The sequence below is a fragment of the Cottoperca gobio genome, chromosome 11 (genome assembly GCF_900634415.1).
Source record: "Cottoperca gobio chromosome 11, fCotGob3.1, whole genome shotgun sequence".
In the NCBI taxonomy this organism is placed as follows: Eukaryota; Metazoa; Chordata; class Actinopteri; order Perciformes; family Bovichtidae; genus Cottoperca; species Cottoperca gobio.
The window spans coordinates 16433812-16457448 of NC_041365.1; the positions used below are offsets into that span (position 1 = coordinate 16433812).

Sequence of the window (23637 nt, forward strand, 5' to 3'; positions counted from 1 at the left end):
GCTTTGCTGATGCCAAAAGTAAAAAACAAATCAATGAGGTTTTTAACAATTAACCTGAGGTGATCAAACAATATGAAGTCAGTGTTTACTTTCCCACAGTGTTTGGAGATATTGACTGACACTATGTAAAGGATGTCTTTCTAACCTGCCCGTGAGGATGATGTCACCGGCAGAGAAATATGTCTGGTCTCAGGGAGAGTTGAGTTTCCAGGACACAGTCACATACACACTGTGCTCTGTGTGGTTGAGCCTTAAAAGATTGTCAGCGGGTACAAAAATAGACCAAATATCCAAATAGAGATTTCTCCTCTGTAGCTTTGCGTTTCCGAGTTCTGTATCTCCACATTTGTCCATTTTGGGTATTGATTAATTACCTCAAGTGCCACCTTCAACACTAACCTGTGTACAGTATGAGGGTGCACGTAGATCCTGGCCTCACGATGGTCCTGGGGTGAGGAACAGCGGTGCCAACACACTGGTTCTGGCATGCTACAGTAAGCCAGACTAATGCCAGGAATGCCCGTAGTGGGCTGGCTGACATGTTCTCTATTTTACAGCAGGGTGCCTGAGTTTGGGAAACACTGCTGCCTTCTTCCACAAATCCATGCCCACAGCTACTGCTGAAACCCTCTCACGCTTTAGCAGATAGTGATTCAACAATAACAACATTCACATTGATTTTGTCTCATCTTTTGATCTAATTTCCAAGGCTGAGAAAGAATGAGCTCATAGGTGTGAAACCTGTCATTGACTCATAGAGGTAAGATCATAATCAGAATGTGTATTCTCTTGCTTTTAAACTATTCAGATTATTCACTCGTCCTTTGAAAAGAATGCAAGATGGTTTTTTTAGATTAGCTGAGAAGATTCTCCTGTCTGAAGGTTCAAAGTAATGACAAGGCTGACAAGTTGACAGAAATACAAGGTTTTTACTCCACAGTATTAATTAAAAACACTGCACACATTTCCAGACGCTTGTTGTTGCGAGAGCTTGTCTAAGTATTTCAAAATGTTTTAGTATCATCGTCTTCATTCACGTCTTTTAAAGGTCGTAGTTTTCGGGAACACCACGCACACAGAATGTGTTTGTTGTTCTTTGGTAATAAAGTGTTCCTCCGGCCGGCCTGAGAACAGCCTCTAGTGGATCTCTGTCAGCGCTGCACAAAAGCCTGAACGTGTCTCTTTCACACTTGTAGATCTGAAGGATGGCGGGGCCTCAGAATACATTTCTCATCTTGACACATTCTGTGAATTCCTCCTGTGTTGGTGTCTTCTTGTTAAGTACTCTCTTTCTTCTGTCTGAATGTGCCTCCAAGAACACACACACACACACACACACACACACACACACACACACACACACACACACACACACACACACACACACACAAACCATGTTACCCTGTGGTTGCTCTCTCACACCTTCTGCATCCTTTGTTCTGCATTCACTCTGCACAGTAAATGTCAGCCTCCGTGGCAGCCACGGTGTCGCCCCTTCTTCCAGCGCAATGCTATGGGACACACGTTGAAGGGGATATATTTGGACAATTATTATAAGTTACTAAGGTACAAAATATACAGTTAATATGCTCTTCAAGCCACGAGACTCCAGTCAGACAACATGATAATGTCATTTCACCCCGCTGATCGTGATAAAACACACACGGGAACAAAATGAAACTCATCAAAACCAACCTTGTCAGTCTTTCTTCTGTTCCAATGACCACCACCTCCGCACCTCAACACCTCGTCAGAAATCCCCCGGAGAAGAAAGCACACGAGGGCGAGGGCGGTCCAGCATAAAGAAATCAACACACAAGAACAGACATTCAACTGAACTTGCTCTGCAGCTGCTTTAATGTGGTTACTTTCTATAGTTAGTGTTTGGCCAAAGTATTTATACAGCCCAATATCACAAATTACACATTTGTCTCAGTGTGCTTTACAGTCTGTACAGCAGGGGTGTCCGAACTACGGCTTGCGGGCCAACTGCGGCCCGGGGTCCATTTTTAATTGGCCCGCAGCAAATTCTAAAAGTCTAATGGAATAAGGCCCAGATAGAAACTTGCGCTTGAATGTTTTGTACTTCTTAGTTCTAACACAGAAACACCGTTTTGACTTGTCAGCTAACTTAAAACATCAAGTGTCAGATAAAGCTTGTGCTTTAGATGTTTACTGATTGCATGTGATGAGAGCACAGATGCGACAGACACCGCACAGCTGTTCATTTGTTTTGCGGGGAGTTGACGATAACTTTTGCGTTACGGAAGAGCTGCTTGGTCTTAGGAGTCTAAAGGACTGTGTGAAGCTCCGTCTCTTTGAGACACAACTACGCAACTTCAATGTTGCGCACTTCCCCACGCTGTCCGAAATCAAATGTGCTTTTCCAAAGGCCAAGCTTTCTGATAACAAGGGGAAATATGTGTCTGTGATCACGTCTCTCATCTCATGTCACGTCTCATCACAGAATTCAGTTAGCACTTCCAAGATTTTTCTATCGTTGAGAAAGAAATCGAGCTGATTAATGCAGAAGAAGTTTAAGAGGGTCTGCAACTATATAAACTTATATAATAATAATTATATAGGATAATTCCCTGAAGAATCAACATCAGCTTCTCTCCCTCCCCGACTTCTACCGGAGCTTGATGAGACGCCACGCACAAAGAATGATGAGTCTGTTCGGCTCATATATGTCAGCAAACATGTTCTGTTAACAAAAGCAGATTGAGAACCAAAATGAGCGACAGCATCTCTGTGATGTCCTTCATATCACAACCACCAAACTTCCTCCTGACCTGCAGCATCCTTCAGTCCAAAGCGCAGCATCACTGCTCCCACTGAGTGCAACGCTGTTCCCATTACTAGGAGAGTTAAAACATATATTACACAGTATTCATGTTAATAAGCTACATTTTTCAATAAATTCAGTCAATTAAAGTTGACAACATTTTCTAACTAACGTTAGTTGATGTGTTAACAAGCCCAATAACTTATCTGTTTAACAAGCTTGAGATATATCCATCCCCTTTTTTTAGGGAATATACCTCAAAAGTATGAGTGGCCCAGCCCTTCGTATATTTTTCTGTATGTGGCCCTCAGTGAAAAAGGTTTGGACACCCCTGCTGTACAGCATACGACACCCGTATCCACCATATCCATGTACTCTTTCTATTATTTCTTATTGTAGTACATTTCTTCTTGTGTATTATTGCTTATATAAACTGTTGAATTTGACCCTTTTTAATGTGTGAGCCAAGCAGGGAGTGGCAATAGTGAACAGATTATTTTTAGCTGCTGACAGTTGACTCCCTCACTGGACTGTGTGTGTGTGTGTGTGTGTGTGTGTGTGTGTGTGTGTGTGTGTGTGTGTGTGTGTGTGTGTGTGTGTGTGTGTGTGTGTGTGTGTGTGTGGATGGGCTGCAACAACTGCACTTGGAGTTTGATATCACTCTTGACGAATGTAGACAGCAAAGGGATGGCACAGGCAGTCTCGCCTCCTCCTCTCTACAGTGTGTTTTGGTCCAGCTCCAGCTTCTAATGTTGGGAAGTTCCACATCCCTGAGAGGGGTGGAGGGGGTGTATCAGGTCTTGCACCTCTGATTAAGAGGCACTTAAGACTTGTGGCTGTGCCTCAGATTGAGTTTTGACACCGTGGTGTCACAGCTGAACAGCTGCGTGGAAACAGAAACAACAAACTCAACCCGGGTTTGAAGTCAGGTGGCTTATCATTCCACGCGAAAACTTAATTTTCTCTGTCTTGTGAAATACTTCAATTGCATTACAAACAATTACCTTTTATCATGTGGTGTTTTGGAAAGATTATATTTTTGAAATGGATTCTAAGAACAAAATTAGCACAAACATGTAATTTAGCAGTTTCTAATAAGGAGGAGACGGTGATATAAAAAGTAGTTATTTGCAGATATTTTACACTTATTATTGGCATCAATATCTGTATTCTGAGCCTTTCAAGATATGAACATTATACCTTCATTTCTTCTGCTTTAAGATGTAACGACTGATTTAAACATGCTTCAGTGAAATACTAGTTTGTCCTTTCAGTCGTGCGTCTGTCTGCAGCTAATCTCGCATGCTACTGGATCCATCAGCCTAATATTTATTTGTGCACATTTATGACTGTATGCTCAGGGACCTCTCGTGGTTACGTTGATTCACTCTGTTTGAAAAACTCCTCACTCCTCTTAACCGGCCGATCGGGGTCGCAAGTGGTCAACAGCGGCTTCAGTAGCAAAAGGAATTTCTGGGCATCAGCGAGGCTGAAAACAAGCCTGACCTCGTCTGCTGCAGGACACATTGTGTCCGTTGTCATGGCTCAAAAACTCACATCCAGAGAAAGGTTTTGAGTTAGGCATGAATAAATCCCAGTGAGATTCAACTCTTTGTTTGTTTGGGAGGAGAGAGGGAGACACACCTGGAGGAGATCTGCACTCCACTGAGTCACCTTTTCTAGTTTTTCTACCTTTATTTCATATTATTTTTATTTAGTCGGCCAACTTAACTCCAGATAAGATAAAATATGCATCTCTTACTTAACTGCAGTTTGGCATATTAAACATTATGTTTTATATCTAACTCATGAATGCGGTTGTGCACAATATCCCAGGTGTCATTGGATACATTTCTGGCAAGACGAGGAGAAATAGTCCCTTCTTACACCAGACGTTTTGATTTGTCAAACGGTTGTAACTAACGACATTAAAGATGGCTGCTGCTTCTCATTTAGGTTCAGCTCCAGATCTCACTGGCATGGCACATCACTGCTATCAGTTACACTCATGGCTATGAAAAGTCTGAATGTTAGCCGTGAGAAAGGTCGGTTTTATCTTCCCAACATTTTAAAAATCTTGCAGTTTTGCCATAAGAATATGCTCCTCTTGCATGTCGAAAAAGTTGAAGGAGTTCAGAGTTGTGTCTGCGTTCTCCCTCTACCAACAAAGAGCATTAAGCTCAAGATGGCTAAGTTTGGTGTTAGAGCCATTAGTGGACCCAGAAGTAAGGAGAGGGTTCTGTCTGAGAGCCTCAATTTGGGGAATAGCGGTCCTCTGTGAGCCACAACAAAGTGAAATATTTGATTATACAGGAAGGAAGAGACTGCGTGTGTTGTTGTATAACTGTGTGTTTGTCCTTGTCCTTTTTGTGCAGTAGGCAATAAAAAGGAACATTTGGATAATTGAATAGAGTTTGATTACGTAAGTACGCTACAGCAAGTGAATCTATCCCACACTTAACATTGGGATCTGAGGGTCTGCTGCTAGCATTTGATGCAGCACACAGGTCTATCCCCTCACTGCTGCTGTAGCTGGCTGAAACTTGGATCTGTGCCGACAAGCATTCATTGATTGTATATTGATCGGTAAAGAGGTCCTCACAGCCCTTCTGAATTCTTTCTCGACTGTAGCGCAAGGCCGTAGTGAACCCATGGCTGAAGATATATCAGCACTGTAATGCCATTTGCTATACAGGTGTTTTACATTGATGCAAGTGTCCTACTTCTCTTTTCTCACACTTGACTCGATCATTTGGCAGCTCGACCAGGCTCAAGTACAAGATGAAGGATCATTGTGTGAGAGAGTGCGAGGTCAGAGGCAGGCTGTTGAATTCAGCAGCACTCTGTTAGAAGAACACCAGGTGGCTCGAATAAACAAGAGTTTTCTTTTATCTGAAGGATTCTAAGACAGATATCCTCATGTGTCCCCAGTCATTCAGTGTAACGCATGGTTCATGTTTTTAATTCACCTAGTTAGGTTTCAGGACCTTTCTAAATTCTGTTACCATGATTTAGTGTCTGCGGTGGGTGTTTAGGCAATGTGAAATATTTCAGCTATTTATCTTGTGTAATAAAAAGCAGCTATCAAAGTCATGCTCTTTGGATTAGGGGAATATTTCAGACAGGCAGCACTGAGCTCGTTATAATGCTCATTGAATTGTAATAGATGCTTTTTAAAAGCTTTGCATTTAAGAAGTCTGGCCACTGAACTCTTAATTAGGAGGAAGAGCAAACCTTGAACAGGAAGTGGCATTGACTGGACCATCTGTCCTACAGGGCTGGGGAATAATCAGGTCACGTGATATTGATGGAACTGGCAGCAGTAGGTATTTGATGTTTCTTTAACCCAGAACAGAAGCAACTGAAGAACTCACAGTTAGACACACGCAACCCTGTTGCAGATAAAAATGTTGGCGTTGTACATTTTTGCAAAACCACAGATACGTTAAATGTCAACGTTTCATGTCAGCCTCGTGTCACGCTTGCAGAAACACCTGATCAGCGCTGGGAAGCGATGTGTTTAGGTTTAGGCAACAAAACTACCTGTTTAGGTTTAGAAAAAGATCATGGTTTGGGTAAAAAAATAAATAAGATGCGACTCATAGCGTCGCATGACAGCCTCACAGGACATGAGTCCTTGACATGAGGACTCAACTCAACTTTTGGTTTCACACGGGGACATGAACAGCCGTCTCCTGGATGAAAATCCTGTGCTTGGCATTTTTTTTATGGCGACTAGTCGGACACACAAACAGGCTCACACACACCTCATCCAAACATCCATGTCTACACATATCCACACTGAGTAATCCACAGCTTCATCATGGATACAAACGGCTGATTTAACCTCTATCTTCTCCATTTTGCAAAGTATAAGCCTATTAAGAAAATGTGCTGACTCAGTACATTGTGAAGTGGATGCTCTGAGATTTAGACAACACTCTCTTGATTGTGTGTTTCAGTGACTCGTGGAGTCTTTTCCTGTAGTTGTCGGCGTCGTCACGATTTTTGCCAGTCTGTTGTTGTCATGCTGCTTGTGAAGTAGAGCTTTAATCCTCACTTTCTATTCCCCCTTATGCAAAAACCTTGTCAAGGACTCTCGTTTGACCATAAAATAACCAATTTAAATCAATTGGCATGGATTTATGGATTTTAATACAGATTAAATACACTTTGAGAATTATTGTTCCTACTTAAAATGTTTAAAAAACCTGTCATTGGGGAAAGTTGCTCTTAAGACTCACATACTGCACACTATACACATGTAGGTCATATTCGCTGTTTTCCACTTTTGTTCAAAGCCTTTAGTGTAGACTATACACTGTAGAGGCATCTTCCCTCTCTGGCAGTCGATTCATATTTAGGCGGTATAGCATTTTGAGTATTGCTGACTTCAGGCACGACACAGCAGAGTACCGGCCAGTCATTGGAGGATTGAAGAGACTGCTGAGTCAAAGCCAGCATAACCTTCACGGTCATCTTCTAAAACAATACTGCCAAGGATCTAACTATGTGACTTTTATTATTAATGGTTTGGATTGAAAATGTACAATTATTCATTATTATAGACAACAAACTCCCCACTCCCAGTCCTGACACCTGATTTTAATTTAGTGTAATTTGTGGGAATGTGTTTTGCAGCTCTAATTCGTAGCTGCTCAGGGTGTGAAGTCTAAACTATTTCAGAGGGCTGGAATTTCATTTTGTTCAGATTGCAAATTTTACTTTCCTAAAATGTGCTCTGTCATTTTCTCTCCGAGGTCTAAGGTCCCCTCTGCAGCACTTTCCATGAAATATAGAGAGGCTCCTTGAGTCCAGAGTATTTTAGGTAATGCTGAGTCACTGACGCTGTTGCCCTGATGCAGGAGAAATAAACCTCCCGGTGAATAAATGTCATGTTTATCTTCATTTTAAATTTTGATTTGAACAGACTTTAACACCACATTTTAAAGTAAATTGTTTATTTGATCTCCTAGACTACTAGACTAACATATTATTAGGGCATCGTTAGTTCCCGTACAGCACCTCTCAATCCGAACACTCATCATTTCAGACTCCCTGCATTGGCTGCTTTAGTTCAACTACACGCATGTTGTGATGTGAAGGTGGAACTGCACTGTTATTGGTTGAGGCACCTCCCTGAACACCACGAGGATGAGACGGGACAGCATCAGGGAGGGGTGAGAGATGGGAGGAGATGTGCTCCTTGCTTTTACAATTGCTCTGCTGACGGGGATTGTGTGCGAGCCGGCAAGAGAGAGAGAGAGAGAGAGAGAGAGAGAGAGAGAGAGAGAGAGAGAGAGAGAGAGAGAGAGAGAGAGAGAGAGAGAGAGAGAGAGAGAGAGAGAGAGAGAGAGAGAGAGAGAGAGAGAGAAAGGGAGTGAACAAAAACACTAAGCTGCCAACTTCTGTGGCAGCAGCAGAGCGGAGAGAGGTGGAGAGGGAGAGAAACAGCCTGCCGTTAGCAGAGAGACGTTTCCATCCTCCAGTGTGGTGTTTCAGTGCTGAGCTGACCTTGCAGATCTCGGAGCGTCACACAGCAGCAGGGAGACTGTGAGCATGGATCCAGGAAGGAGTATCCAGCATGAGATCAGCTCTCTCAAAGGTACTCCTCACGCCTTTTTTAATAGTTAACTTCCTCAGACTGTCATCGCTGTCGTATGCTTTTAGGACCGCCTCGTTTTCCCACAATCCCTCTCTGCTGAGGACTTCCTCAATGTATAGATGCAGGCTGAAGAAAAAGTTCACTTTGGAAGGGTTTCAGGGCTTAAATGGAGGATTCGTAATCCTCTGTTCTCGCTCTCGGCATGTTTTTGTAGCTTTTGTTCTCCTTTGTGTCCAGGCGTGACCAGGGGTCAGGGGAAGTGATTGTGCCGAGATGGTGTGTTTTACTAGCGGTGGGCGGCCGCTGCTGCTGCATGCGGCACATTGAATGCGTCTGCGCCAGGAGATGCAGAGCCCAACGTCTGCTGCAGAGAGGCTGCTGCTGCAGAGAGGCTGCTGCTGCAGAGAGGCTGCTGCTGCAGAGAGGCTGCTGCTGCAGAGAGGCTGCTGCTGCATCGCCGCGGTAACAGCAGGGATCCGGCCAAGTGTTGCCCTGCCCTTCAGTCAGGGATGGGAGCGTTTAGCCTGGTCACATGTGAACATCTGTGGTTATGAAGGACATATGCTCTGCTGCTTGTCAGGCTGCAGCATGGTTAGATGTTTAGTTACAGTTAGTATTTACATCAGCAAAGTCTGCTGCTCCCACCTCCCTCACTCACAGGTGTACCACTACATCACTGTCTCAGAATTGGAAATATCGTCATTCGATCATTTTCTGTCTTAAATTAGTGCTCCGTTCGGGGCAATTATGGCCTAGAATAATCATCAATAAATGTAAAAAATGGTGAAAAAATCCCCATCACAGTATCTCCAACGTGACTTCAGATGTCTTGTTCAGTCCAGAACCAACACATATTCAGTTCACTGCGATATTAAACAGAGAGAAATACTAATATTATGATTAATCCTGTAATAACTCAGATATTTCCTTCATAAAGAAAGAAAGTTCTAATATTTGAGACTTTTTGTTAAATGGATTCTGTTGAAAAACAAGTTTATTTTAAGTGAGGAATTAAAGAAAGTATTATCTTGATATCAGTGCAGAACGTTTCTAATAATACCCAACCCTGTTCTCCAGGGTTTGACATGTTGCCGTGCAACACAAATTTACCCAATAGGACTTTGCCTTTTTTGTTAATTGCTCAACAAAGGCCTTTTTTTTTAATTTCTCTTAGTATAGTACAGCCTTTTAATTGGCATACACCAATTTATATCCCCAAGACATCTTACTTCTCTCCTCCCATGTGTCTTTCCTACCCTGCAACCACCACTGTCTGTCTGCATGGTTGCTATTTCTCCGACTTGGAGAGTGTGCTACTTTTACATCACTCTGTGAATCAATGTGTCTACATCTCACCAAGTGAAGGATTAACAGCAGACTGACCTCAAATTTGAGGAGACAGAACCAAGCAGACTGGTGAAACTGGCTCAGCCTAAAAGGAGAGCCCTGTTACAAAACCAGCTGTGTGGACTTGAGGTTTGTCTGGAGTATTCTGGAGAAATGTGGTTACACTTTGGAACAGCTTTGGGGGTGGCAGCGGCATTTAAATGATCCTGGAGCGGGATCTGAAGGAGTACTACTCACTGGGACAGGCGGAGAATGTTTTCCTCGGGGCTCCTGGGGACAAAAGCTCCACCGCTTCACTGAGCGCTCCCAAAGGAGTTACTTAATATGTTGAACACTGCTCACTGCTTACTCAGGGCAGCTCAGTTCATTTGTAAGCATGTCGTCACCTCAAGACCATTGCTTCCATTGTGTTTTCTTGTCAGCTATTTTCAGGCACTTGGAACAGAATCAGCTCTTTAACACAAGAAGCTGTTGATGATCTGCTGTGTGTTGAAACAAGCAAGGCCACCATTGACTCATGGCCTTGCTGACTTATCACTGACAGCCATAGAACCATATTCCTCTCACTTTTACCTCTTTCTTCCAGCCAGCTCCGGGTCTTGACCCAGATATTTTGAGCTCATTTCAAGCTTATGCAGATCTCTGAGCAAGGGTTGATGAAGACTTTTGAAAAAAATCCAAAGAGCTGCATTTGCTGAATAGAGCTGCCAGTAAAGATTATTTGTTATTATTATATAAAATTGTAGAAAATATCTGAGGCAATACCTTTTTTAAATGTCTTGTTTTGTCAGTCCAAAAACCTAAAGATATTCAGTTTAATATGATATAAAACTGAGAAAAGCAGAACATGTGTGTGTTCTCAGAGGCTGAAAACAGCATTTTCTACCATTTCTTGCATGAAAGATTGCTTTACAATTATTTGATTATTAAATGAGTAGCGATTATTTTTCTGTGCAGCTCTATTACTGGATGATTGAACAAGACCAAACTGAAATGGATGATATTGAAGCTATTCTTTCTTTTTTACTTTCTTAATTTACTCATTCAATGTTGTGTGTTTTTAGTATTCTTCTGTCTGTTGCCTGACTTTTGTATTGTTTTTAGGGCTGTCGAATTAGCGCGTTAATTTCGATTAATTAATCTAATGTCTGTAGCTCTGTGTGTTTCAACACTTTCTGTCTAGCCTTTATCAGCATGTTTTCACAAACAGTGCACTGTTGTGAATGATGAGAGTTATGTGCCGGTGAAAGTAAGATGTTGGGGCTTTTAAGCAGGGCCGGTTAGAACCAGGGCTATCCAGTTTAAAGGAAGTTCAGGGCAGGGGTTTAGTGTTACAGACATACGTGGCAAAGTGTCAAAGCAGCTTCCTGACATTCGGCAAGTTCATGAAGAGCCACTTCAATATTGTCCACAGATATTCAGAAAGTAACAGAAAAATTATAACTTTATTTTATTTTCACTTTAAAGGAGCAACTGTATTTTATGTACATTAAAAAGTCCATTTAAAATGGTGACACGTGTTGTACACATGATTATATTCAAAGGAAAACAAATAAACAATACACATAATAATAAATATATAATACATATTAAGTGTGTTTTGCTTCTAACAGTGACTGAAGCTCTGGCAGGGTCCGCCATTGTTTTTACTGTGTTAGGAGTTATGATCTGTACATACAGAGTGCTGAACAGACTGCCCCACAGGTTTGTTTCCACGCCTGTGGACACGTGGACGCTTTTCAACAAAGCTGAAATAGATTCATGTATTTTGTGGTGATATTTTATATTGTTTCATTTATTAACATCAAATATTAGGCTAGTAAACAGAACATAGGTTTGAAAATATGTTCTTCTCAGCAGCAAAGACTCCTTAAAGGGATAGTTTGGATTATTTGCAGTGGGTTTGTATGATGTACTTATCCACAGACAGTGTATAACCTACAGTAGAGTACCAGCACAGGAAGAAAAGCAATGTGCTGCTGTGGACGGGGGCAGCAGCAAAACGTATTTTAGACACCTAAAGAAATCAGTTTAAGTAATTTACGTTCTATTTTACACAGGAATTGCTGGGCTTCCCCTGCCTCCATCGGTTAGTTTGTTTGTGTTATTGTCTGACTTTGGTGAATTCGAACAGACCCTTTAAAACACCGAAGTCACACAAAAATCTGAACTATCCCTTTAATCATCATGAGGTGAAACTCCCTCTACTGAAACCTGACACTTGATTTCAGTTTCCAGTTGAGTAGATAAACAATATGTGGGCTCTCCTTAAAGATTCTCCTTGACTTTGTGAACTAAAAACAACATGCTCGGGGTTATTATGCAGTTTCCTCATGAGTATATGGTTTAGATTTGAATCTGCAATCTGGGGATGAACAAGTGTCCCTCTATGATGTACTTCCATATCCCCCCCCCCCCCCCGCCCCCCCCCCCCCAGCATCCTGGACATGCGTCTCTGCAGGCAGGCTCTGTTTGATCTGCAGATAACAGCCCAGCATCAGATCAGCATTTTATTTTTCCTCCACTGCTGCACTTTCTGCTTGCCAAGAATTTCCCATCACAAAATGATCAATAGTGGATGAACACGCGGCTGCTGTAGGACAGAACAAAGGGGCTCATCGTTTAAAATGTTTAATTCTCATGGAAACGCACTGAATGTGTGTTTCAAATCTACATGTTTATTGTCACATTTTTGTACAGTTGTAATTCTTGAAAGGATCAAATGACCTCATTTAGGCGTGTCTGTTGAATGTTGCTGATGCATACATCCTGTCTGTATTTCATGCTCAGAGATGAAGGGATCATATGTCACCTCCCGGTCTCATTAGCAGCAGTATTCAGTATCTCTGAGATGCTTCAGCTGCTATTTGAGCCGCAGGAATTGGTGGACGGCCATGTTTTCAGATTCCTCACCTGTTTCTGTTGAGCCAGGGGGATGACTCACTCCAGATGGGAAAACTTGAGCCATGAAAACTGCATGAAAAGACATCAAAGAGTTGCCCCGCCCTGGTTAAATTGTAATTAATATTTACATAATATAACAGCCGCAACTTTGTTATTTTGGTTCAGTCTCACCGCTCTCATGAACATTGTGCCCGACTAGGTCAATTTTTTTTTTTTTTATAAGCGCCTATCAAATAACAAGTTATTGTCATGTTTAATTTGTATTTAAGTAAATGAATTGGAAGCTGCGATACAAGCTAGATGCTGTTGCTTCTTGTTCTGGCACTCCAGCGTCGTTTTTCACAAACTTGCCTTTGAAAAACGATCTCGTTGTATCTGCCTTACTCTCAAACTTGCATCAAACTGCGTAATACGTAGTTGGACTTCCGCCCACATCCTCTAACGCCACCCAACTACACTCCTGTTTCCAGGATAATTGAATTGCTCGCTTGTGCTTCAGCTCATTAACTTTACCCTCCGCCATTTTTCCTGCGAGTGCCCTATCGATACTGAGCATGTGTGCATCGGGCAAGTGAGTCATTAGATTTACTAGCCCAACATGGTATTTTACTTGCCAAGCGGACAACCCTCATTGTTGAGCCCTGAGCAAGCAGCCTGTGCATCTCAGCACCAAACAGCAGACAATTTAAACGACTAACATTTAACATTCACAGCTAAAGATCAAGATATTTCTCCCAAGAGTTGATGGTGACCAAGACAGAGCTAAACTCAAATTGATCTTTTACACACCTACAGTATATCTGTTGGAAGTTGCTAACCAGTTTGCCGTATGAACTTAACTTAAGGTGGTAATATGTCGGTATAATGTTTATAACCACTTTCTGCTGCCCTCAAGTGGCCAAAATAAATCTGGTGTTACAGGTTTAAGTTGGTAAAGTATTCACATATACAACAGTTTAGAAGATGCACATTTCTACACGCAGCATAGAACTGTCGAACCAATACAACTAAGTGATGCAACAAAGATTTTGAGTAAACAAACCCCTAAAATAAAAACACCACAGTGACTACACTGAACCTCGTCAACTGTTTTGAGCTCTTATGGGTCAGAGCAGGATTTCAATCACCACCCACATATCCGATATGTTCAGCGATTGTGTGAAAGCAAAGAAGTCATTTCAGCAATTAATTAGATTCAAATTAGAATCGAGGCAGTCCGTACGAGATGAGTTTATTGTATAGTGAAGAGGTTGTATTCCTGGTGTCTGTGAGAACTGCATGTGTGGTCTGTTCTGGGTCTGTCTTCATCAGTAACAGTCAGGTGTAATGCTGTTAGAGCTGTCAGTGACTCTGCCAGTCCTGCTGGTTAATAAATCTGGCCAATTAGCGGAGTGGCCTCCTAATTTAGCTGATGTGATTACATAATATCATTAACCCCAGCTTTACTGCAATTCAGAAGGGGGCGACCGCCACATCCTCTCTAATTCATTCCTCTCGGAGGGACAGGATTACACTCTTCATGCTTTGTTTAAGCAGAGAAAGGGGAATCAGCTGAGCATTGAAACCAGGTGACTCTTAAACCATTTGTAAGACAAGTTTTCAAACACGGCTGTTCGTGGCTTTTGAGCCTTCGCTGATTTGTCCAGAAGGTGGCACTGTTAGTGAAGCTACTGCAGGAGGATACACATTTCCAGAATCGGTGGAGGCCTTAATGAGTGCTAGAGTTAAGTGCTATAAATACAGCCATTTGTCTGTCTTTAATGTAGCCTACAATGTCCCTGTGGTCTGCATATTAATCTGCATCTTATACCATTAAAAGCATTTTCTTCAATAGGCCTGGCTGGAACTTTTCAATCCATTAACTACTACAGTAACGCTTGGTGTTTGCGTCGACCCCACTCCTGTTGTAAAAGTGCTTTATTTCCCTTTTTACAGGCAGTTACAGTTTAACGAGTATGTTTTTGAAACTGTGGCAATTTCTCTTTAGGACATATTGCATGTTTGCTAACCTGTGTTTTCTTTTTTTCTCTTGTGTTTTCTTTCCTGCAGGTAAGTGGCTGTTCCTGCCTGTAAAACTGTTTGTGGGTTTGAGTTGTGGCTCCGCGGGGCCAGCGGAGGTCAGTGGAGGCTCTCAGGTGGCACAGAAAGGATGACCTCCTCCTGTAAGTGCTTCAGATCACAATGTCACCTGTTATTGTGTCATTTAGTTTCTGTTAATGCAATGGTCTTCTAAGAAGAGAGAGTTTTATATAATTGTGGTCTCTGTCCTTGTCACAATGTCCACCGTACTATTGATCCAAATAAATTTTCCACTTGTTACATACCAGCGTGGATTTGACTCAGTCATGATAGTGACTGGGCAGCCTGTGCTGGGGTTGTTGGTGGCATGAGAGGCTGCAGGATGTCCGTCATCATGTCTCACACACTCTCTGCTCTGATGCAAAGTGAATCCTCTGTATCACCTCGAGTCTCTGTCTTTCTTTCTGTATCTCATATGAAACCTTGAACCTCTTGGTGAGAGGATGGAATCACATGTGCTGCACGGTCAGTTTTTATAGTCTGAGGGTCTGCTTTATGTGTGATGTTAGGGCCCAAACTAATGATTATTTTCATCTAATGTATTCTGTCTGGATGGTAAATGATCATCACAACTTCCCAGAGCTCTTCAGATTCGTTGGTTTGTCTGACCAACACTTCAAAACCATAAGACATTCGATTCAGAATTATAGTCTATAAATAGCAGCTGTTTATTAATTTTTTCGGGTAATTGTTTCAGCATTAATTGACAGTTATTGACTTGTTGATCGACTTCGATGCCTCCGTAGATTTTATGAGAAATATTTCTCTGCTACAAATCCTGCCTGAAGCTCACAAACCTCAAGTTTCCTACACATGATATGTATACTATATTCTGCTGTGGGTTTTATACAATCATCCCTTCTACTGACATTTAAGTTTGTCAGTAATTGTACGTTATAAAGCCGTCCTCCTTGTGCCATTTCTAGAACATGCCTGGCATCAGACAAACTTTTCAAAGCTACAGGGGCTGTTTGTCTGCCAGGCCTCACCGCAGGCAAAACAGCCAACAACAGCCAGCACGGCGCCCCGCCATATGAAAAGATCTGCTCTTTCCTCATAAGACCTCTTCTTTACCACTCTCCTCCACTATCGTACATTTTTCTCAAGGTGGTGCAAAGTCTGGGAGGGATCTGGAAAAGGACAGAATGTAGCTGGACTGAGGGGAAGCACTCAGTGAAAGGGTTTGTTTTAAAGTAGCCCCTTTCACACTGTCACGGTGGGGTTTATGAGGAGGGCAAAGCTGATATATAGGACTCCACTAATGGCACCCCACACATATCATACTGACAAAATGGCCTCAGTGTCTTTCCCAGAACAAAGTGGATTGTAACTGCGGGAGTGTCACCCAGGGCTTTGCCAAAGTGCCTTTAAGTTTTGTTCCCGCTCATCTGGCAGTCGAAAACACCATCGTTGCACCACGGTTGATATATTAGCCATTACCTTAAATTCCCTCGGGCGATATCCTGCAGTTGTAGACAAAGTCAGTAAGAGTCTAAGACAGTGTTCCAAGTCTGAGAATCAGGGTATTTAATGAGCTGCAGAGCTGACTGAGGAGAAAAACAAAGTGTAACTAAGTTTAAGTAACTGTGTCAACTGCGTACATTACAAGTAGGTTTTTTAGTGCTGTGTGTTCTTATATTTTATTGTTATGTAGCAAACAGAGAAATTTCAATCATCCCGCATCTTCACAAGCATCACTTTGCTTTTGAATCTAAAAGCCAGAACTTCCAGAGAGAAGTGAACTCAAAGGAATGCTCCTATCCGTTGAGTAATTGCGATGGTGTCGCAGAGTCAAGCATGTCAAAAAGTCAACAATCCAAATGATTTAGAAAGTTTTCACACCACTGCTGCATAACTGACTTCTCTTCTGCTGATCGGTATGTTCAGTATGCTGTAAACAATCCGTGCTTCACCAAGAAATAACTCAAAATGATGCTTCCAGCCGAGCCCCTGTGCTATGAGGAGGACATGGCATGATGCAGAAGTGGTGTAAATAGCTCTATGTTGTGTTTGGGACACACAAAGCAGTGGAGATACTCTAAATATAAGTATTCTTTTTAACAATTCAACATCTCGTTCTTGTGGTCAGGGTTTTATTTCAGGTTTAGGTTTCATAGACTGGAGATGAACGTGTGTGTGTGTGTGTGTGTGTGTGTGTGTGTGCGTGTGTGTGTGTGTGTGTGTGTGGTTACATGTACGATCCTCTCCAAAATAATGTCCAAACCAGTCTGCGCTCACCTCATCCTGCAGCCACACTGCCAGCCTTTGGATGCTTTTATCATCTGAGACTTTTGGATGGTCAGTTAAGGTTGTGTGTTGATGAATCACTGAGCAACTTTCACTTCCAGGAAGAGTCCGTCTGTTTTGAGTGTTGCCAGTAGCGATGCTATCTCCTCTGACCACTGTTCTGGCCTCGTGTATTTACTCATATTTCTATGGTGCGTCATGTTTCTATGGTTACAGGCATTCCTGGCTGGCCACACCCTACCATGGGTTCTTGATGACTCACTGCACACACACACACACACACACACACACAAACTCTCGTATTTCGTCCTCTTCTGTCGCTATGGCGTGGTTCCTCTTAATCACACGCTGCTCTTGTGATCTGATTTGTCAAACTGGCTACTCTGGCACAGAACAGTCACCCGTTAGACGCAATCCAAGTCGGCCATTTTAGCCCAGTGATCTTTCAGATGAACTAAGTCCTGTCACCTTTGCACTGAGCAGCATTTCCTCTATCGACAGCGCAGCTGCTTGGTGCCTCGCAGGGTTTTCTCATAAAGTCTCAGTGGTTCAGTACTGCGAGCATCCATTAGCTGCTCACACTCACAGCCATTTTACCTCAACTGCCCTCCAGACAGCCCACGTTCCAATGCTTTTATACGGAACAACATTTATAGTGGTTTGTGAAATATCAGCTGAAACGTTTTTCTTTTTGTCCAACAACCTGTTGAAGATTACATTTATGAGGTACTTTTATGATATTCCCAAATGAAAAACATCTGATGGGTGTTTGCAGATTGACTGATACGTCACAGTGTGTTGCCAATCAGACATTTAATACCCTGCATTGCTGTATTTAACATTTCTCTTGGTAAGTCTTAAAATCATATTCATTAAATGATAATGTAATATTACAAAACTAGCTAAGCTCTTATGATCTCCTCACTAGTGAGTGTGACATACTTTACAGCCTACTAACAACAATCGCCATTTTCTTTTGAACTAGTCAAATTACCGTGGCAAACAGTTCAATCTCCATTCTGCTCTTGTTCTTTGGTATTTAAGTCAATGGTAAATGCCTCGCTCTTCCACCTCACTGATATGACCTGACATCCTGCACACTTGTTAGAGTTTCAGACACGGCTGGTGTGTGTCAGTCCCAGATGGGATAAAGTCCCCATGCACATCACACAGGCTCTTATCGCTGTCCTGCAGTTTTTGAGGAACACAACTGCGTCTGTCTTTCTCTTGCTCATTTTTAAACTACATAGCAAGGCTTCTTTCTGTGTTGGGAGGATAAAAAGAGAGCGCGAGACCCTGAACACCTGAAAGTAGGCCTGAATAATAATGGTTTCCTTATCGTTTTTTTCCGACAATTTGTCATTAAATTGGTTTTCAGCCTTGCTGCTCAAAGTGGTTTTTGAGTCTTTCAAGCTCAGGACAATGTTTTATAACGTATTATCAGCAGAGAATCAGTTTGCCTTGGGAAAAATATGTACTTTGAATCAGTAAACATGAGGCGGACAGATGTCAGATCTAACTCCAGAACAGATGGAACATAGAAGACAGATGAAGTCCAGAGGAATTGGCTTTTGCTTCACTGCAGAGAGTTTACCTGCAGTGTGGCCTCAGGTGTTTATTGATCAGCGTATCGGTTGCATGCTAGACTGTGATTGTTGCAAAATAGTTAGTGATGTGTGTGTGCGTTTGTGTGTGTGTGTGTGTGTGTGTGTGTGTGTGTGTGTATTGTTTAAGCAATACTCCTACCACCACGTTTACCACTGCTCCATTTCCAAATGTGCAGAGTTGCATTTAATGACTTGGTAGACAACCAAATAGCTTAAATTACTCGCTATAAAGTCTGTACCGGAATGCAGAGAGAACTTCATCTGCCAGAAGAGTTGAATAGGTTTGCTTTTAAAGCAGCCACTGACAGACACCTTGACTTCATTCTTCTGTCGCCTGCCACTTCCACCATGGCGATGAGCCTTCATCACCACTTAAATAGGGACACAATAAAGCCCCTTCTTTGCTTATATCCAGGCACAGGTTGAGCATGCCAGATTTCTTCATGGGGTAGCTGCTCAGAATTACGAGAATGTTTTTCTGTTTTTCCCATCCAGTCTTAATTTTAAGAAGTTTCCACATAGTACAGGGGTGGACATTTTCTTCTTTTATTGTAAAATCCCAAATAAGGAATGCCTCACTACTGTATTGTATATCATTGTGCGGTATATACCAGCCCTAACATAGACTATTAATTCCCATTTGGTTGATAATGAGTTTGTGACTCAATAGTTTATTTATACATTTGTACTTGTGTTTTAGCCAATACTTTGTGTACTGTGTGTTTTTAAGAGAAGCTTTAGTTGAGAGCTGAAGCTGGAAGATGTTTCATTTCTCTCCACCTGCGATTTGGTGCTAGTAACCAAACAAAGGTCTGTTGTTGCCACGGTTTTGTTAGATTTAGAGCCAAAGGACAGGTGATGAAGAGCACGTGGAGATAAAGTTTTTCCATCCAAACCTAAATTCAATTCCAATGAACTTAAAATACCTCTGAATTCTTGAACTTTGAGAGATCTGTCGGGCCATTTATCAAGACTTTACCGATGCTAGCAAAGTCAGTTATGCTTATGATTCGTGATTCATTCTTCCAGATATCTTCACTTACTTCAGTAAATCATTCCTAGCTATTACAATTCCAGGGAACTGGCAGCACATCATTGCCTGGTATGATCTGCAGTGGAGCCTTGTCTGAAGATTTAGCGTTGCCATGTTCCAGTAGGGTGGGGTTATCTCCATCTGCAGAGTTCTCGGTGTGTCTGTAAGGACTTCCAAATACATCCTATTGTATTTGGACACAATGTGATGTGGCCTACACACAAAGCCCCTATACTGTACCATGTATTGACCAAAACTGTTCAACCCAGACCTGCTGGAGTCCTTCCAAAGCGTATCGCTTCTTCTGCATGCTGTTGCTCCAAGCAATATGTTATGAAACATTGCTCCCAGTAGAGAGCGGGGAATCTGTTTCACATTTATTTTCTTGACAAACAAACAGGAAGATGGTGATTTTCATTAAGGGGATTATAAAATAGTTTCAAGGGGTGAATTATTAAAACGGCCACTCCTCGCAGCTTCACAGTGCTAACAGATGTTCTCCCATATTTGCAGAAGCTTCTCATTCTGGGACTCTTAATGTGATCTGCAGAGGGCACTGTATGATGTGCTTCATTCTGATATTTGGTACATGATGACATTAAAGAAGTGCCGCTGTCAGAGCAGGGCACACTTTATTTAAAGGTTGAATGGGAAAAAACACCATCCCCTGCAAACATTTTCAAACTTCCTCCTTGTATTTTTAGCCCCACTGGCAACTGTGGTTATCCTGGACTCCATATTGCTTTCCGATGTCAATCAGTCTCAAAGGAGGCTGGGTAACAGAGAATTAAACACAGGCACAACTGTCTTCTTTTAATGGAAAGAAATGACTCGATAGCTTTTCCGTTTAGGTTTGCAGAGTTGGCTGGTTTGGGGTGTGGTCTACGACTGCTGAGGGAAATGTAGGGAGACCAGAAATGATGGACTGTCCATGAAGTCTTTCCAAAAGAAATACAAGAACTCTGACACAAGCGTTGACATTATGCTGTATTGGGCATCTTCAGCAGTTTAACATACTTCAAGTGCTGGTTATTTTGTATCCGTGTGCTTTGTGTCAAGATGACATGTTAAATACCATCAATCTGTTGCAGCTGTGTGTTGTGTTTATGTGGACGGTGGTTTTCCCCCAGCCCAGCTGATAGCGGGTTGTGTGTCATCTTCAATGCCTATCAGACAAACCTTGTTGTCTGTCCGCTCCCTCCCCCCTCTGGATACACTCGACCCAGTTTTACAAACAGGGCATCAGTTGTACCTTTATTCTTTTTAGTATACAACGTGATCTATTATAAATCTTTGCACCAGACAAAATATGTAATGTTACTGAGTGCTCTTCAACATGACTAAATGAAAAGACGGCAATAAAGAGAACTGCAAAGCTTAAAATGTACATTTACATGCTTTTTGAGTTTAATCTCATCGTTAATTAGAAAATAATGTTTCTGACTAAAGTCAGGCCTGAAACAGAGACCGGTATATTGTATAAGAAATGTATTTCTTAAATTGTTCTACATTATTTAGGAAAAAAATACTGTTCAATCTGCAAAAACTATCCATCTCACCAAGTTAAACGCAGCATTAATCTTTATAATTGAAAACTAGAAGAAATTCTGTCATTCGGGGGAGATTATTCTACTTGTTTTCATTGTCTACAAAATTGTAGAAGCGGTGTAGTGTGGGAGAACTTGGGGAGGTTGAATACCAGTTGGGCTGCTGTATTCTGGATGAGCACATGCAGGCAGTCCAGCCAGGAGGGAGTTGCAGTGGTCAAGGCGTGAGATGACAAGAGCCTGGACCAGATCGTCCGATACTCAAAACCCAGTTATTGGTATCAGGTACCAGGACTAGAAAAGTCAGATTGCTGCATCCCTACAAAATTGTCCTACAATTTCTCTTTCTGATTGTGTAACAAAACAAAATACAGGAGATTATGACACTAGTAACATTTTAATTCTGAAAAAGAATGTTGCAATTTGTATAATAAATATGAAACTATGAATATTGAATTGAAATATTGAAAACTAAAACTACATTATTTCTTCCCTAATCCTTACCAATAACATAAACAAACTGTATATTTGCAAAGAAGCAATCTGGCTTGGTGTAAGACTATCTTCGTGTGGCGCAGTTTCTATTTAGTTCTCTCCTCTCCTTTCTTCCGCCCTGTAGGTGTGTTGAAAAATAAAAAACCTTGAATTTCAGGCGGGGCTCCGTTGGCAGGGCTCCATTGGCGGGGCTCCATTGGCGGGGCTCCATTGGCGGGGCACAGCGCCCCTCCAAGACAATGGTAGGGGAAACACTGCACTGTGAAGAGCTAAAAACAAATTAGAAGTCAAAATGGTGGCTGGAATGTTAATGCCCTTAGCCGATCTGAGGGCAATCTATGAGCTTCTCTTTCGAGATGGTGTCATTGTGGCCAAGAACGACAAGCGTCCACAGTCCATGCACCCTGGCGTCACAGGAGTTACCAACCTGTAAGTAATCCGCGCCATGGGTTCGCTCAAGTCTAAGGGCTGTGTCAGGGAGACTTTTTCCTGGAAACACGCCTATTACTATTTTACCGACAAAGGGATTGCATACCTGCAAGATTACCTGCACCTGCCACCAGTGATCATGCATACACCCCTTCAACTAATTTGTCGCCCCACATCCTCTGCTCGAGTCCACACAGTTACAGGCCCCACATCTTACATCCCAAAACAATCTGAGAGGCCTCCAATAAACATCAGAGGCTCCTACCAGTTGGATGCATCAGTTGGCCTTCTTGGTGATCAGACCTTTTTTGAGCAGGACATGGATGGAGGAGTAGAACATTGGGCCAACTGGAAAGGTTTTGGAGCCTCCTGTCTCCCCATCAAGGACAACACTTGGAGGCCAAGCTACCCATTTCTTTAGACCCCTCTTCTTCAATTGTACCAAAGTTCTCCAAAGAGATGCCAACTGTGAAGGAAGTCCTGCAGAAGTTTGTTAAAATATCTGCTGCTCATCCACCTGCAGATTTAGAAGAGTCTGAATGTGTGAAGATGCAGGAGGCTATGATCAAAGAGCCCCCAGAATAATTGGTCCCAGGTGTGGCAAAAGGGGAAACCTGAAATCTATCCATGGATGCACCTGGTAGTACATGCGGTGGTGTGGTGGAAGCTGATGTGGTAACTTCAGAAACTGTTGAGAAGTTGCCATATAATGGTGAGATGATGAATGTTGAGGTCTTTGGCCCTGTGACCAAAGCTAAGACTAAGACTCAGCCATCCCTCCATCAACCGCCACAGAAAATGTGGTGGATTCTGACTTTGCTGATATAGAGGACACCCAGAAAGTCATAGAAAAGGCCATTCCTATGAAAGCCATCTCTGAGTTTCAAGTGGCCTCCTCCAGTGCAGCCTCTGAGGCAGGCTGTCTCTTCACAGTGTCCAGTTGTTGCCCACAACACAACCCTGCTTCAGGGAGACAAGGGCTTCCTCACAGAGGACCCTGAGAAGGAGCAGGATGTTCAGAAGGTCTGGCCTGACTTCCTGGAAGGTTTGCGTTTGTCTTAGTTTTTCCACCTCTTCATCTGCTTCCTCCTCTTTCCTCTTGGCTGCAGTAGTGGCTGTCTGGGCGTTGCTATGGACACTGCTTGTGTCTGGGAGGTTGAGAGACGGATAATTTGATCTTCTTACAATACAAGTAATGGTCTTGTCTTTTTCCATACAGATAAATACAACCGACTGTCAATTAAGTGTCATTTTACTAGATGCATGAAGATTTGTGCCGACCTGTGGCGTGCTTGCATGCCCAGTTATGAAGTTAAGTTTTATATCAACATTTTAATCTCAAATAATAAGGACCCCATTGAGTTTATGTAGCTGTTTGCACAATGCTCAAAAAGGCTCCATAAAGAACATACTCATTTGCCTGTTTACTGTCTTGATTTACTAATTGAAACAGTTGTAACTGAAATTTAAACTTTTTTTTTTTTTTTATTATTATATTATTTTTATTTAGCAATATGGTTAAAATACGCATTATATTCTACATCTTTGTTCGGTAC

The 23637-nt window shown here is 42.2% G+C and overlaps 1 protein-coding gene across 5 annotated transcripts in view; it reads left to right on the top strand.

Annotated features, from left to right (window-relative positions):
- Positions 1 to 23637, top strand: part of pleca (plectin a) — a 94575-nt gene that overhangs the window by 18695 nt on the left and 52243 nt on the right. The window contains exon 1 of one of the 5 annotated variants that reach the window (XM_029442906.1): positions 8160 to 8393. The exons of the other annotated variants lie outside the window; for them this stretch is intronic. Within the exon in view, the coding sequence (XP_029298766.1) occupies positions 8348 to 8393 (46 nt within the window). The 5' untranslated portion in view covers positions 8160 to 8347. Of the gene's footprint in view, positions 1 to 8159; positions 8394 to 23637 lie in introns of those variants that run through there. 5 annotated transcript variants of the gene reach the window in all.